Here is a 16,388-nt window from a genome sequence, read left to right on the forward strand (position 1 = left end):
GCTTTGACCGGCCCGGCCAGCCAGCCAGCGAGCAAGTGGGTGAGAGTCCACGCAGACCCCGAGAGGTGAGAGCAGCCTTTAGCGCTGCCCTTGTTTGGCCAGAGAAACAAGCACACGGCGACCCTTGTAACTCAGAACCGAGCAACGCCGACCTCAAGGAGCACAAAGGTTAGAGAAAAAGTTAAAGCGAGAGGATGACAAACACGCGGGATTCCGTATCCGTATGAGCTAATGGTGAAAAGATCGGGTAAAGATCATGTGTAAGTGGCAAGTAGCATAGGGAAGATACAATGAGCATGGGGGGAATACAGTGAGAGAGAAGGAAACGGAGTGAGGACAGAGAGCGCGAATGAGAGAGAGATGGAGAGGAGGAGGGCGGCTGCAGCAGCGGTAGTGGCACTACAGTGGTTATTCTGGCGGTGGTGTGAATAACACTGGGGTCAAAGCCAGAGGCCGCAGCTTGAGACAGAAAAGCATAGAAACATACACACACACACACACACACACACACACACACACACACACACACACACACACACACGCACACACACACACGCACACACGCACACGCGCGCTCCCAAAGGCCTCCCCTGCCTCTCAGTCTGACACTATTTGGCACCGGCCATTTATGAGAAAACAAAACACACCTCAAGACAACTCGCAGTGGCTGAGATGAATTACCGCTGCTACTGTAAGGTCAAGTAACGCGATGGATGTGAGTACAGTGGCCTGGGCTTCTCAAGCTGTGGCCGGGGGCCACGTCGTAGGTACTCTGTGCCCTTCAGTATGAATTGTCCCTTTCAGGGAATTGTCCCCAAAATATTTGAATATTTCCCACATGAACGATAGACATATTCAGCGCCAGATACCCTTTCATTTCAGCTGTGTTTCTATCTTTATACAGGACAATGTCAGAGCACCAAACAAACCACAATACAAAGGCAGTTCCTTGGCGACATTATTCAATTTGAAGCCCCATTCCACATTATGATTCAGCCTGAAATGGAGCTGTTACTCCTAGTGCAATGATTTCTGTCTGATAGCACTATTAGTTTGCTGCAGGAACAATCATTGTATTCCGCTATGAAAATGAAATCACCTTCTTTATTGCTCCTGGAAATGAGCTTACATGCTGTCGTGATCGCGTTGCGCTAGACGCGATGGTGTCTGGCAAAGGGTTGTTTTCAGACCAGATCTCGATTGAGCGAAAAAGTCGAAAACAATTAAATACAGAATGCTAAAAGAGCAAGGCGAAGTCCGCGGTGTTGCTTCTGCTGCACAATGGGAAGGAGTCACTGAGGGGCAGGTTTGCTAGGGTAACAAAACAACATCTTAATCAAGGGGAAAGGTGAAACTATTTTTTCCTGCCTCTTTGTGGTTTCCAACTGGTCAGTGATGCTAAGGGTAGAATCAATGTGCCGAGGCACAGAACGAGGTGGGGGCCTTGGATAGGAAATCTCTGCAAGGCCTTAAGAAAATTCAAGCTATATAAGCTCTCTGGTCCTTGGTTTGCACTTACCCCCTGCCAAATGGAGTTTAACAGCCTGACTCCACTCTGGAGTTGAAAGGGATAATTTGACATTTTTGGAGATACACGTGTTCGCTCCCTTGGTGAGAGTTACCGCGCTCATGTCTGTGAGCCAAACATGAAGCTAAAGTCAACAGGCATTTAGCTTACCTGAGCACAAAGTCAGGAAATATGGGGGAAGCTGTTGCCTGTCTCTGATTAAAGTTAAAAGTCTGCTTATTAAACCATCTAGAGCTCACTGCAACGGTTCATCGATTAATCGATTAGTAACCGACTACTAAATGAATCCCCAACTACTATTGAAGAGATTTTTTATGATTTCAGCTTCTTAAATGGATATTTAATTGAATGTCTTCTGGTTTCTTTGCTCCTCTATGACTGCAAAAGCTTAATATCTTTGGTGTGGGGACAAAAACAAAACATCATCTCAGGGTTTGAAAAACACGATTCGCCATTTTTCACCATGTTATGACATTTTATGGACCAAACAACAAATCGAGAAATAGGTCGTTAGGTGTCATATTGAACATGTTGTAAGAGGTACACGCGTTTGTTGTGAAAGCCTCCACGGGGCTGAAGGGCCGTAGACCAGGACCATGAGCGTCTAAGTGTGTCTGAACCTGATCTTGGAGCAGGAGGTCCTTTTCATCTGTGGTCTCTGTTCTGGTGCACATTAAACATTCCAAACACATGGAAGATGACAAAGGCTCTGAAATTAAATTACATTACATTCGTTTAGCTGACGCTTTTGTCCAAGGCGACTTACAATGAGTGCATTCAACCGTGAACATATTAACCCGGAAAAAAGCAAGAATCATGCGAGTACATAAGCATTTTTGGAATGTGTGCTGTGATTTTTTTCTTTTCCTGTTTTAATGATTCGAGGAATAAGGTGGGGTAATGGATGGAAATGCAGGGAAACAAAAATCATAAATTATATAATTGATGAAATTATCAAATTAATGATGAAATATGGTGAATTATTTAAGGCACACATAGACAACTTTTTGTCTTCAACTTGTCATTATTACATTAAAATTAATTGCACAGTGCGATGGCAATTAAAACCAACTCTGATCTGCGATTATTGATTCCTTATAGGCCTTATGCTCACCATGTTATTCTCTGAGCATCTGGGAACACGTTTTTTTGTGAAAAAATTATGACCAAATTTGCGATTTTACTCAAGGATGTTTGTTCAAAGTGGAATTTTTATGGTTGTTTTTTACCTAACCCTACTTTGGACAGTAGCCAGGCTGCTGGCATTGAACTAGCCATGATGCCAACGCTGCCGCTAGAAAAAAAAGTAGGACCCCCAGTGTACATACTTCCTTCTTCTCCTTTGTGTTCTCAAAAGTGGTGTTGGCCTCTTCCCTGGGAGCTCTGAGGACAAGTACCTGTGTCCTTACACTCGTCTCGCTACTACAGCGTTTTACGACAGTGACCAAACAGCAATACCACCTGGAACCACAAGGGGCATGGACTTTGTCTCTTTAACAAACCAAAGAAACTGCAGAAAGAATGCAGTAAGTAGGAGTTAATAATTCATGGAAATTTACAGCGATGATATATTCGTTCCGTCTGCCAGGTGGAGGCTGTTGTCGTTCGCCGAAATCAGATGAGATGTTTGTGCATACAAAGTCTTCCTCTCACTTCTTCTATGGCAGCGGTCGCAATGTGCTCGGTGTGAACATATGAGCAAGTTGACATCCAGCATGAGGAAGAAGAAAAACGAAAAGAAGGGAGGTTTGCCTCACTGTTTGCTTTCCCGAGGCTTTGAGGTCATTAATCATAGCGGTCAAATCTGCAGCATAACAATTGAGCAAAGGAAAACACAGACAGAGAGAGGGGAGGGGGTGAGGGGGGAGGGGGTGAAGGTGAGAGAGGCGTGGAAAGCTACAGTGAGATGGGGGGAGAGGGGAGTCGCAGAGCGAGGGGGGATGAAGGGTAAAAATTCGGAGCTGGATTGAGGCTTGAGTAAGAAAAGGGGACAAGCGAGGTCTGTGCAACTGACGCACTTGACACCAGACTCCTGTTTGCATTGCCGAAATGCAAATACATGAGAGGGAGAGCGATAGCGAGGCGGAGAATGGGAGGGAGAAAATAAAGTGGGGAGAGAAGCTATAAATAGCTTTGTGTTTGCGTAAAGCCAATGTCAGTTTGATGCAGGAAGTGCACCACAGTCACGGAGGTTATAGAACAACTGTTGACTGGAACGCAGCGTATCAGAGAATGCAGCTTTCCAAACACTGTCAGTTTTCGTGCTGACCAATAAGGGAAAAAAGTTTCCCCATCGAAGATTACATCATTAAACTTTTCTTTTTAAGTATGAAGAATTTGGATTTGGAAAACAATGACTGGCTTAGGACCAAAACGCAGTCCAAGCTAAACAAGGAGAACCAGCATTCAGTTTTTATGCACCAGTGAAACATATTTGATATTTTGTATTTCCATACTGAGGTCATTTAACTACATATTGTTTGATGGTAAAAAATAAAACCAAACCAATAACTCCACTTGGGCTGTGGTGATTTTTGATCCAAAATTTTTCTCTCTCAGTACCAGCACCAAAACTCTGGGTGACTGCCAAAACCAAGTCCTGTTTGGATACCACTGCTCCCGTGCTCCCTCATTTAACTTCTGGTAAAAACTGTGTGGATCTCAGTGGAATAGAAGACAGGTATGTGGATGTGAAATCCGGTCAGTCCACTTACTAAGGTCAACAACGGAGCTCCACTCATGACAAAACCATTTTCAGACCCGATTTTTTTTTCCGTATCAATGCAATATTCCCTCTCCGACGCTTATTTTGCATTCTGTGCCACAGCGCTGCTAACCTGCAGTGATCTACACGAGAGGCTCCTCTCATAAGGTCGCAGCGAGCCCAGCTGTGCTTTACTGTACGCGCTGAATACAAAATCGCTCGAAAGAACAGCAACTGCAGTCGGGGACTGGGTTTTTTTTTTTTTAGATGTGAAGAAAGATGAGGCGGGAGACACGGAGAGGAGAGGACTCAACCCTCCTCCTAGTCTCTTTTCATGGCCACGGCGTGCGCCTCCCTCGTTTGTCACCCCAGCGTAACTAATCACATGTCAGTCATTGTGCGGATAGAAAGAGGCAGCAGTCAAAATACCTGTGTCAGGACTGTGGTCATTAGAGCATTCAATGACTCGATGGCACACAAACACACACACACACACACGCACACGCACACGTACACGCACACACACACACACACACACACACACAAAGCAAAGAGGGCGTGGGGGAAGGGGTGCTGTATAGGAGATATGGATTGCCTGTGTGTGCGTGTGTATGTATGTGTGGATATCTCTGCTGCTGCATTGTGTATTTCACCTTTATGTGTTCCTTATGTACGTGCGTGCTCGCACATTGTATATACAACTTGAGCGCGCTGGCATTATGCTCTTGGCCCTGGATGTGCGCACATTGCATGCATACCTACATGTTTGTGTAATGTATCCTATCCAATAACACACACATTGATCCCAGCGAGATAAAGATAACAAAGTTAGACCTTCCATAATATTTATTTTCCCATTACAGACCTGTTCTGCCACGCCCAGTCACATAACTCCATGCAGATGAAATATGGTCTTCATTACGTTTGAACCTCAACACACAGAAACTACTGAGGAGAAACAGAATTGCCCTTCTTTCTCGACTGAAGGAGCACAAAATGAATTGGAGCAGCTGAGATTTCTTTTTTTTTTTTTTTACATTACCATGACAAATACGGCGAAATGGGGAGGACAGAGAGAGAGAGGGAGGGAGGGAGAGAGAGAAGAGAAGAGGAGGGGAGACGCATGACGACAGGACAGAAAAGGGCAGATCAGACAGAAAGACCAAATTGTGTGAGAGAGAGAAAAAAACAACACATCAGCTTAATTTGTGCTTGACTGTAAGCTGTGAGCTGAGAGAGGAAATAAAATAAGGCATTTAGCTGAGGATCATGTTAAACCACGCAAGTGAACGAGTCCCCGGAGAAGAGTGTTCCCTCTCTCCCTTATGATGGACTTAATTGCCTCTATCAGTGTTGAGACATATCATTCATCTCAGGTTTATTGCTCGCGCTTTATGGTCTTGTCCATCACACGGAGGGGTTTCGAGAGAGGCGGGCCACTCCTCAAATGGCACCTTGAAATAATGAGACAGATTAGAAAGTAAAAAAAGAGGAAGGGGAATAAAAAAAACCAACATAATTTATATTCGGAAAATGAGAGCGTTTTAGAAGAAGTATGGATGAGCAGGTCTGGTATGAAGCACTGGTATTAGACGCTATATGCTGGATGGATAACTGGTTCGGTTTCTCGGTCTTTCAGGAGGCATGGTTCTTCAGGCTAATGGCACACACACACACACACACACACACACACACCTCTGACCCTTGAAAGCTCTGGGTAGGTGTAGGGTTTCAGATCGCCACACAATCGTACCATTGTGCTCCTGTTAACACAATGAAAACAAAGCTAACACATCGCTGACATTCAACCCCAACTGCCCGATTCCAGCAAAACTCAGGTTTGACACAGAAATTGATAATTGAGTGACACCAAATAATTTTAGAGCACAATATGTTTGTGACGCAAAGTCAAACGCGTGGGTGGGTTTTTGTCGGTCAATTGGACCAAATCAGTTATATTAATCTTTAACAACGAAAGCTTGACATGCTTCTGGGGCCATCACGGGCATTTCATTTCTTTAAATGCGGTTCTGATCTCCTGCTTCCCATCACGCGAGGGCTTGTGAGGGCTAGCCACGTCTGTGTGTTCCATCAAATCTATATAAACCCACTTGCATTATATCATAGAGCTTGGCCACACAATAGGGGCCTTTCAAGGGCAGTCCCAGAGGGAGCCAACAAAGGGCCTTCTCTTTTAAGGACCAGTCAAGTAATTCAGAAAGAGCCAAACATGGTGCGCGCGTGTGTGTGTGTGTGTGTGTGTGTGTGTGCGTGTGTGTGTGTGTGTGAGAGAGAGAGAGACAGAATTTTTCTTCCACCACCAGACCCACAATCAGCAATTTCACCAAGTCAAGAGAAAGGCTGTCAGAACAGAAAAAAAGAATGCAGCAAGATACCAGTTCTCACAAGTGCCTTATTAAAAAAGACGCAGGGCCTGGTGGAGGAAGTTCTCTTCCCCAAAGAAGTGAGTCTCTGGAACAGAAGAAAAGCTCAGACCTGGAGCGAAAATGCCAGGCAGCAATCTGAGAGCAAATGAGGGCTGATTGTATTCAATAAATACAGCTATCTGAATCCATCAGTATTACCACCTCAACCTCAGAGGGTTTTTTTTTTTTAATTTTCAGGTTGTGTTTGTGAGTCTGTCAATCTCATCACACAAACCATCGACACGCAAGAACATCCAATTATGTCCGAGGAACGGGTTTGTCCAAATTTAGCTTCCTACAATATGTGCACAGGCTCACGAGGACAGATCCTGCGAAGCCTTGCTACGTCGACATCACCCTACCTCCATCATCGGGTGCAAAATAGTCCAATCCGGACGTAATCCCTCGCGACGTCAGGCTCACCTGTCTGTCAAGTTTTCACTTACAAAAGCTGCACACATTTGACCTATAGCAACAGTCATTAGTGAGTTGATCAACTGAAAATTATTCTGCAACTATTTTCATCGTTGATCGGTAATTCCCTGGTTCCAGCTTTTCAAATCGGAAGACTTGCAGCTTTTCTGTCACATATAATACGACCAGGGGAAAAACACTGAATATATTTGCGTTTTTGGACGGTCGGAAAAAAACAATAAGACATTTCAAGACATCACCTTTGGACAGGAGCAACGGGTTGTAGATTCTTGAAATCTCAGAAAAGAGCGACCATCTGTCTGTATATTTGGGACTCCAGCATGTATTTAATTCTGAACGCAGCATCCTGCACCATCTGCTTCTGTCAATCCACAACCATTTGCTCTTGATCCGACACCCTTTTAGAATAACTGTGGCCTGGAAGAATGACAATCTCCACCTTGGGTTTTCCTGCGAAATTTTAGTGGACAAACGTCAGTATCTTACATTTTGTAGACTCAATGACTAATTGATGAAGATCCGAAGAAACATCAGCAGATGGGTTGATAAAAGAAAATCATAATCGCAGCCCTATAATTTCAGCTGGGGATAAACTACCGTGGCCATAACTCACTGGTCGTGAGTCGGATGCATTTAAAATTTTCCAACAAGCCGCTCCTGTACAGAGCCCAGGCTTGAGTAGCTATCATCCACAAATCACGTGTTTAAAAAATATGTTAAAGAAAATTCTAATTGGGAGGATTTGGGATTTGCACGGCCTTGGCAGACGTACATAATCACTTTCTTGTGGAGAATGCATTTGGGAGAAAATTTGATCAAACATGCTCGCCCCTTTGATATTTGTGCTAACAATGATGTTTACGACCTTCTGCGCTCAAATCACAATTATCGTTGCGTGCTTCATTCTGCATCGGGAGAGCATACGGCAATTTGCCATTCAAGAACTATTCCCCCCCCCCCCCAAAGAAACCAACCTGGTGTGCACAAGTGCAGAAATTTGAAAACATACAACACAGCACCATGAGATGAAGAAAAAAAAAAGGCTGTCTTTCTGTATTTGGTCCTTCAACAGGCATTTAAATCTAAATGCAGCATCCAGCACCGTCTACTTCTGTCAATACGGCTCAAAATAAATCCACTGTGCGTTTCATTCGCTGCCATGCTGACTCCACATCCAGCCTCTGCCACTAACATCCAGGCAGAATTTGCTATTACCAAGCTAATTGCACATTCCACCCTGACAAGAGCTCATTAAACCTTAATTATACACATGTTGTTTTCTACAAACATCTCCATTTGGGTCTCACTGCCTTGTAATTGTTCAGCAGGGACGACCAGTTGAGATTTCGCAGTTTGGGAGTGAATAAGAGAGAGAGAGAGAGAGAGAGAGAGAGAGAGAAGGGGTAAAGGGAGAGAGAAAGGAAAAAAAAAATATATATATATATACCGGAGAGAGAGAGGGAGAGAGAGAGAGAGAGGAGTGTCTGGAAGTAGGTCATGCCTCTCCATAAACAAGGCATGGTTTCTAAAATAATATACCCATCCAGTGGAAGTAATGCCAAACAACTGAGTGAATGTGGATCTCATGTAATATTTACAGAGCACTAATACATAGATGGCAGGTCTTTTTCTCATTCTCAACAGCCCCCACCCCTCAAAAGCCAGAGGTTTCTTTTTCTTCTTCTTCTTCTTCTTTTTTTTCCTTCTTGCCATTTGAATTTCAGAGAAAGCCAACTAGTTTGATATAAGTGGCAGGGTGGGGGTGGGGGTGGGGGGTGTTAAGATTCTCCTACTTTCTTCCTCTCTTATCTCTCCTGTCTGTTCCTAGCCCCCCCACCCCCCCCCTCTCTCTCTCTCCCTCTCTCCTCTTCTTCTCGCCATCCTTCTCTCCACATTGGCCTTGGCCGTCGTGTTTTTTTTTTCTTTCCACACACTTGTTACATTCTAGCGAGGGAAAGTGGGCCCTGATCCAGACTCTTTGAGGCCTGGACGACGATATTGCAGTGGAGAATCAGCCTTCTGAAGACTTTAAACTCCAGCAGCGGCTGTAAGGTCACCAGGCACTTGTTCGACGTCTGGCCCAGCGTGATGCTTCTGGGCTCGGGACTAACTGACTGTTTTCGACTCTGCGCCCAGCGAAGCTACAGCGAGAGGGGAAAACGATGTAAAAAAAAAAAAGAGGAAAAACTCGTCATCGCGTTTTGCCATTTTTGAGTCCCGTGAAAACAAAGACGTGTCTGGTGGTTATTAAGGTTTAACTTATCTAGAGCTAAGCTGGGAGTATTTGGGGCAAACGCAACCATCCTTATTGTGGATGAACAATATTTTACAATATTGGGATATTTTATCTTATCAATTTTCAGTCTTTAAGGGCATACTCAGCAAGTGGGAAATTATTTCAACTGCTAACTGCAAATTAGAGTTAATATCTCACCCTGTCTATTCTCAGACAGGGTGAGCTATTAACAAGTATCATAACTGACAATATTTTCAGCCACTTTCCGCCATGTCAACTATTCAACAAAAAAAAGCATGCATACGTTTGGTACGTGTTATGTTTTCATACTGTTTTAAATGTGGGATATGTTAATATCAGAGGTGGAGGACGGTCTGTGGCGGCGTGAAGTGAGATGTCCATCACAGGCGCTGCGGTGTCACCGCCACTCGGCAATCAAGATTGTCCACGAGCCGAGCCTTTCTGTCATCGCCCTCTCAGCATGTTGACATTTATTCACTGATACCCAACCAGCAGTAGCAACAAAAAAAATAAGATAAATAGCCTGCCATCAGGTCACCCCTGGTTCGCAATATCACACTTATCCTGACGGTGTTTTTTTTCTTCTTTTTTTTTTATATAGCACGCATTTGTTTTGTGTCTCCGTTTTCTTTGTTAAAATATTCCATTCTTAGCACAATTACAGTGGAACATCCCTCAGTTCCTCGCCGACATCAAACACGCTGCACTGTATGGTGGGATGTGAACCATGTCAAGATAAACAAACATGACATATTAAACAGGAAAATGAGTCACTCTTATTATCCCACCGAAATAAATGTGGAAAACACTAATTATAACAACCTGCGCCTGATCCTGACTGATTCACCCCTGCTCTCTGGCTGTGTGTGTGTGTGTGTGCGTGTGTGCGTGTGTGAGTGTATAAATCTACAGTGTGTGTGTGTGTGTGTGTGTGTGTGTGTCACAATCTTCTGCTGCTGCTGCCTTAATAGGCAGTCTCTTAGATATTCGCTACAGAATAGTGCTCATGCAATATTAATATCACACCAAAATATGGAAGCTGGAGCCCCCACACCATCTCTCACTCCCTCCATAATTGACTATGCAAGGCTCCAAATCAGCTCGGAGAAGGAGAGAGAGAAAGACACAGACAGAGAGAAAGAAGGAGGGAGAGAGGAGAGAGAGAGAGAGAGCGATGGGCAGAGTGCGAAAGAGGAGTGCCGAAACGATCCTGTCATCTCTGCACTACAGCAGATTCTGAACCTTCAACCTATGTATCACTGTCAAGACGGTGTGGAGCTAAAACAACAACAGCAGCCGCGGCGTTAGCTCAAACCGTTTGACTGCCTGCAAATAATACACGGGATGCTTATCCAACAAACTTTCCAATCTGGCGGCTCTGGGAGTCACTGTGCATCACCGTCAACGCGCAACGTATTTCATTACATTTCGTGTCCGCGTCCAGACGCCTGCGCGCTGCAGACGACAGTACTGACTGATTGCCAGGACCGAGTTCACCTGACCCACCAGTGGCTCGGTCGGTGCCAGCTCATACTGTGCGGCCAAGCACTGTTGGGAAAAAAACACCGAATGTTACGGTACATTTGGCTGTGGCTCAGGAGGAGAGATAATTGGGAGGTCGCTTGTTTGATCCTGGGCTCCTCCAGCTCGCATGTCGGAGTGTCTTTGGGCAAGTTTTTGGAGAGAGTTGCCGTACGTGCTCCGACTATTTTGTGCCGAATAAAAGCCGTAATGCGGTGACTTCCCGCTGCAAGTATTCTCCTCTAAAATCAATCTTTTTTTCTCTTTGTGCAATGAATAAACAAACAAAACATAATTGAGTGATCCCTGGCTGTTTCAACACACTTTAAGTCTTTACACTCGGCTCGGATAACTACCTCCTAGTTCCAGCTTCGTTTGCTCGGCGTTCTCTTGAAGTCGGGTCAGTGAGAGTTGAACATTTTCCGCACTCTGGCGTGCGCTCAAACTCTCAGACTCACTCAACGCACATTCGTGCCTAATGGGCGTTGCATCGCAGCATGCACTTGTGAGTTGGAGGCGGATTCATCTGCAATCCCATTATCAGGGAGAATTCCCCAACACACACACACACACACACACACACACAAACACATACACACACACACACACACCCCCAAAGGTCTTCCCCGCCCCAGTTATCTCTCCATCGGTTCAGAGGACATAACACTGACTAATTTTAACCCTTGACCCTAACCCCTTCTTTGTCCCCATAAGAAAGACACGTCCCCATAATGCGACTGAGTAAACGGACTTAGGTCCCCACAACACCACTAATCTGGAGTGCACACACACACACACACACACACACACACACACATATATGCAGTGATGGCAACATCACCACGGAGAACTGGGGGGGGAGGGGGGGTGGGTGGTCGGGTCATGCCCTCTGCACTGAGCGTTTAAAAAAAATGAACTTGGAGCATTTGGAGCCATAATAGATGTTGAAAGAAAGAAAAGGTTGCGGGGGCAGAGTCGGTGGTTGGGAGGAGGGGGGAGGTGGGCAGTGCACCTTGACAGGAAACACAGAGGTGAAGAGCAGGAGTCGGAGGTTAGTTTGACAGAGAGAAAAGAAGTGGTGGTGGTGGTGGTGGTGGTAGGGTGGGGGGGGGGGGGGTGTGTTGCGGAAGTGCCAAGCCCATTTTTAACTGAACCGAGGGTGGTGAGTGGTGGAGGGGGGGGAGGTGAGGGAGGTACAGAGATAGAGATCAGGGGAAAATGAAAGGGGTGTGCAGGGGAAGGAAGATGGGAGGAAGGAGAGGATGGATGGGGGGGAGGGGGGGCGACCTACTGCACCTTGACACTTGCTCTCACCACAACACCTGATAAGTGCAATGGAAAAACGTCTGGTTTCCTCCTGCATGTTAAGTGGTTTATATTCTCCGCCCCTGCACGCAGCCTGTAGCTACAGTGTGCTACTGTACCGGTGCTGCAGCCAGGTAATAACAGACAAGAGGAAATGACAGAAAACCAAAGAGCGAGGCGGAACACAGCACGCGCTTGTCTCCTTTTCTGCCCGAGAGGGGCAGTTCTTTAAGTCGTTGCAGCAGTTGTGGTAGATTTAGAATATAGGCTTTTCCTCACATTAACGTTTAGCCATCACTTTGAACATATTCCTGGTCACTTTACGAACAACTTCTGCAAAGGGGATTTAGAGGCGGTTTAATTCGCACACAACAGGGGATCTGATGAAAGTGGACATATATCTTTACCGCCTCACGCGTGTCCTGACAAGGAACTCATTCCCCGTGATTTGTAAGTGGGTCTCTCCGCAGAACGAGCATTAACAATATTCACTTTATATAACGTATGATTCCGGGCCCTGAGAGGGGATGGGTTTCTGAGAAAACGCTTTGTTAGCACTCCCCCCCCCCTTGATGAATGATTTAGGACATGTGGCCCGAGACATCAATACAATCTCTGTTGTAATTAAAAAAAAAGGTGCGCACCAACAATATTACGCAGCTTTCGCTTTGTCTGTCTCTCTTACTCTGTCTCTTCCTCACTCACCCACTCTCCCTCTCATTGAGCCCCGGAGCAGCGAAGAGATAATTCAAAAGGCAACCGGCATGAAGTGAAACATGAAAAAAAAAAAAAAGAAGGAGACATATGAAATTAAATTCTTTTGTTCTTTCATTTTTCTCTCCTTTGCTACATAAATGCATAAAAGCGAGGCAGGCTTAGATTCCAATTATGATTCTCACGACACTAAAAGGTTTTCATTTTTTATTTAAATAGAACCGAGAGAACGGTTCCACAAACAGGTTAGACCGACTGTTCCAGCACTTTGTCAAGTGCTGCGTCACCAAACTTCAATAAACTTCACCTGCTTCGCTTTCTTCATCTCCATGAACAATTGCAGCAACGATAAAATACTGTAGCTGATTAATTCGACTTTGACGTCCCAATACAACTGCCTCATAATTAGAGATGAAATGTTTCAACTACTTTACACTTGATCAACACTCGTCCCTCCTTTTTTTGCCCTCTCAGTCAGAAGCAGAAGAGTTTTGTATCCACAAAGCCACAGCATGTCTTCGTTCTGTGTTCACACAAATATAGTAGGAGGCAGTTAGTTGACCTATCGGCTGCAGCGACGCGCTTCTGTGTAAAACCAACCAGGCAGATACCGCACAAACCACAGAGTCAGACGGGTGCTTTACTGGGAACCTCGCGGTGGCCAGTCATAGTTCATGGAGATGGGGACTGAGCGTGGGAAGAGCCCACCGGTTGAGTTCCGGTGGTGGTGGTGGTGGTGGTGGAGGAGGATAGAGCGTGAGAAAGGAGTCGTGGTAGCCGATGGCGGTGCCATGTCACACACCGGTAACCGTGACGCTTTCTATAACCGCAGTTCCCAGCTACCACATGTATAAGGAAGGTCAACTTAAGTGAGAAAAACTGACTCCTTGAATACTGAAGTGTCAAAGTCCACCCAGCTTCTGATATGTCACTCCCATCCTGTGTTTTGTGTTGTCTTGCTGCCGCCGGTGTAGGAACTTCTTCTGTGGCTCTCGCTGGCTGCGGAAGGGTTAAATGTTGTGTTTCGGTACGTGTAGGTGTGGATGAGGTGAGAAAGACGGGGTGGGGGGGGGGGGGGGGGGCAGAGAGGAACGGTTCTTACCCCAGTAGAGGGCAGTCTCTTGCCGTCAGGGTTTGGGCGCATGGGCAGGGAACTGTAGAGCCTCACGCCTCGATCTGCAGCGGCGTATCTGCTCTGGAGGGGGAGAAGGAGAGAGGGAGATTCTTAATTTCTTCCTTTGACAGAGGAATCAGCTTGACAATTCCCACAATGGTAAAACACACTTTGACAAAAAATCACGATGAAACGATAGGGATTTGAATGAAATGGTGTTTCCAAACTAATTCAGTTTCAAAATTGCTCAAGTTTTATTTGGTCGCCCGAGGTGCGGGGGTCCCACAGCGGAGCCGTGCAACATGCGGCGGCCCCCTTTCATCATCCCCATTTTGTTCAGCAGTCTTCGTTTCGTAAATTTCCGCCCAAATCACAAAGCCTGCACACGGGCTGCCACGTCAAATCACATCACCTCATGGCGATGGACCACACATAATAACTGGATAAAGGTCTGCTCATCGGCGGCACTAATGGAACTAAGCTGTTGTGTTTGGGAGCCGGGGCTCCCGAGCGCCGCCCGCCGTCGGCCGCCACCATCTTTCTATACGTTCCACGGCTGGAATTAGAGAGCGGCGGCTCCTGAGCCAGCCAGCTCCTCCTTGAGCGAGGTAAAGCTGCACGGGGCGACCTGAAGGAGTTGCTGGCAGGGCCCCGCTGCGGTTGGGGAAAGCTAATGATTCGCAACAAGTGGCCGCCGCCAGGGAGAGACGGTGCGGCTCAGTGGGGTTCACACCGCGGCTCACCGCCACAGCGGCGGCACGTCCCAGGACTCGCATCAAATCTCACTTTCTCTATCTCTAGCTCTTTATCTCTCTCCTTTCTTAACGCTCAACTGTGCTCGTCTCCCTCCGCCCCTGTGATTCCTTGATGTTAATTTCTCCCTTCAGTGACAGTTTTCATGTCGCTTATGCCGCCTGATTTGTATAACAGCGATAACCGACTGTGTATGTGTGTTCATTGATACAAAAGGAGCTACATTCTTTCTTTCCCTCTGGCGTTGAGGAGTCTACTTTTTAAACACTACTCGCTGCTTAAACAAATGCCGCGGCCGCTGATGTAGAAGCTGTTAATCAGAGGGAAAAAAAACATGTGAATTCATATTTGGAGACGCCTATGGCTGCTATAGTGCTTAATGGCTTTGCCACATTTGACCCATGCAGTCTGCTAACGTCACATTATCCTTCTCAAACACTTCTATCCTGTCAAGCGCCGTCAAGGGGGGGCCGAAATCACTGGCCCCCCCAGTGGCCCCCCGTGGAGAGTTGCATGTAGCATATGCATAATATTGCTACATGGTGGTAAAATGCTTCTATCTGATATTTTACATTGGGTACTATAAAGCATAAAGCATATTTTTTTATAATAATTAAATAGTGTAGTTAGGTTTAAGTGTCACAGGTTTGATGGAGAAGGACCCAAATGAATTTAAGGAAAAACAAGTATTTAACAACTAAGGTAACAAAAGCAAGACTTAAATAAACAAAATACAACTCTCCAAACCTCAAATCCAAAACTCCAAAATATACCACAACGACATAATAGAATTTCTGAAATTCAGTTATGGCTTTTGGAAAAATTTCTGGGGGCGCCACTGCTTCTTCTTTATAACATTTCATCCAGTTGCAATCACACAGACCCGCCGCACTCAGAGCTTCACTTCGCTTTGCAGCACGACGACCATTGTTTAACTACGTTTAACAGTTAAGTGAGAAAAAATATCCCAGAACCCAAAAAATGAACCCCCCCCCAAACATGCAGCCGGTCCACACATGAGCCTGAGATTCTACAGTGGAACCGCCATTAAAACGCCTCTGCAGATTGTACTATAATTATGGGCCTAAATACAATCTGCGCATGGGGCTTATGTAACATACCATGCATGGAAGATATTGAATAAAACAGCACGCTCAGAGTGCAGGACTTATACTCCATAAGCAGTATTCTATGCAGAGCAGCCGACTGTACCGTATGTTTTAACAGTGTGCCGATCTGACGGCGTGGGCCTATCGCAGACTGCGGTAGGTTATCTCCCGGTGCAGGGAGAGAGCGAACTTGCTGTGTAAGGTGTTGATTTCCTGTGCTCGTTATGAGAGGTGAAAACGGATGAGTAGACAGCAGTGGCCATCTTGTCAATAGGGTTTTCGCATAGTGATGACACGGCGTTATCAAAAAAAAAAGGAGCTCTCATTTACGACCTTCGCCCGGCGACTTGTGAAGCAGCCGAGCAGCGTTTTTGCAGCATTTTCCAGTGGATAATAATTAAATGGATTGCTTTTTTCCTCAACAACAGTGTTTGGTCAGGTGACATGAAACACGGCGTGCCGAGCTGGGTCTTGGACGTCCTCTTCTCAAAACCTCTCTTTTTTTCCTCCTCTGTCTCGCAG

At 45.8% G+C, this 16,388-nt stretch overlaps 1 protein-coding gene across 6 annotated transcripts in view; it reads right to left on the reverse strand.

Annotated features, from left to right (window-relative positions):
• Nucleotides 1-16,388, reverse strand: part of tox2 (TOX high mobility group box family member 2) — a 115,313-nt gene that overhangs the window by 44,849 nt on the left and 54,076 nt on the right. For all 6 annotated transcript variants that reach the window (XM_035631492.2, XM_035631493.2, XM_035631495.2 and 3 more), the window contains one exon: nt 13,993-14,085. In XM_035631492.2, the coding sequence (XP_035487385.2) occupies nt 13,993-14,085 (93 nt within the window). The remainder of the gene's footprint in view (nt 1-13,992; nt 14,086-16,388) is intronic.

Source organism: Scophthalmus maximus, chromosome 6 (assembly GCF_022379125.1).
Source record: "Scophthalmus maximus strain ysfricsl-2021 chromosome 6, ASM2237912v1, whole genome shotgun sequence".
NCBI classification, from domain to species: Eukaryota; Metazoa; Chordata; class Actinopteri; order Pleuronectiformes; family Scophthalmidae; genus Scophthalmus; species Scophthalmus maximus.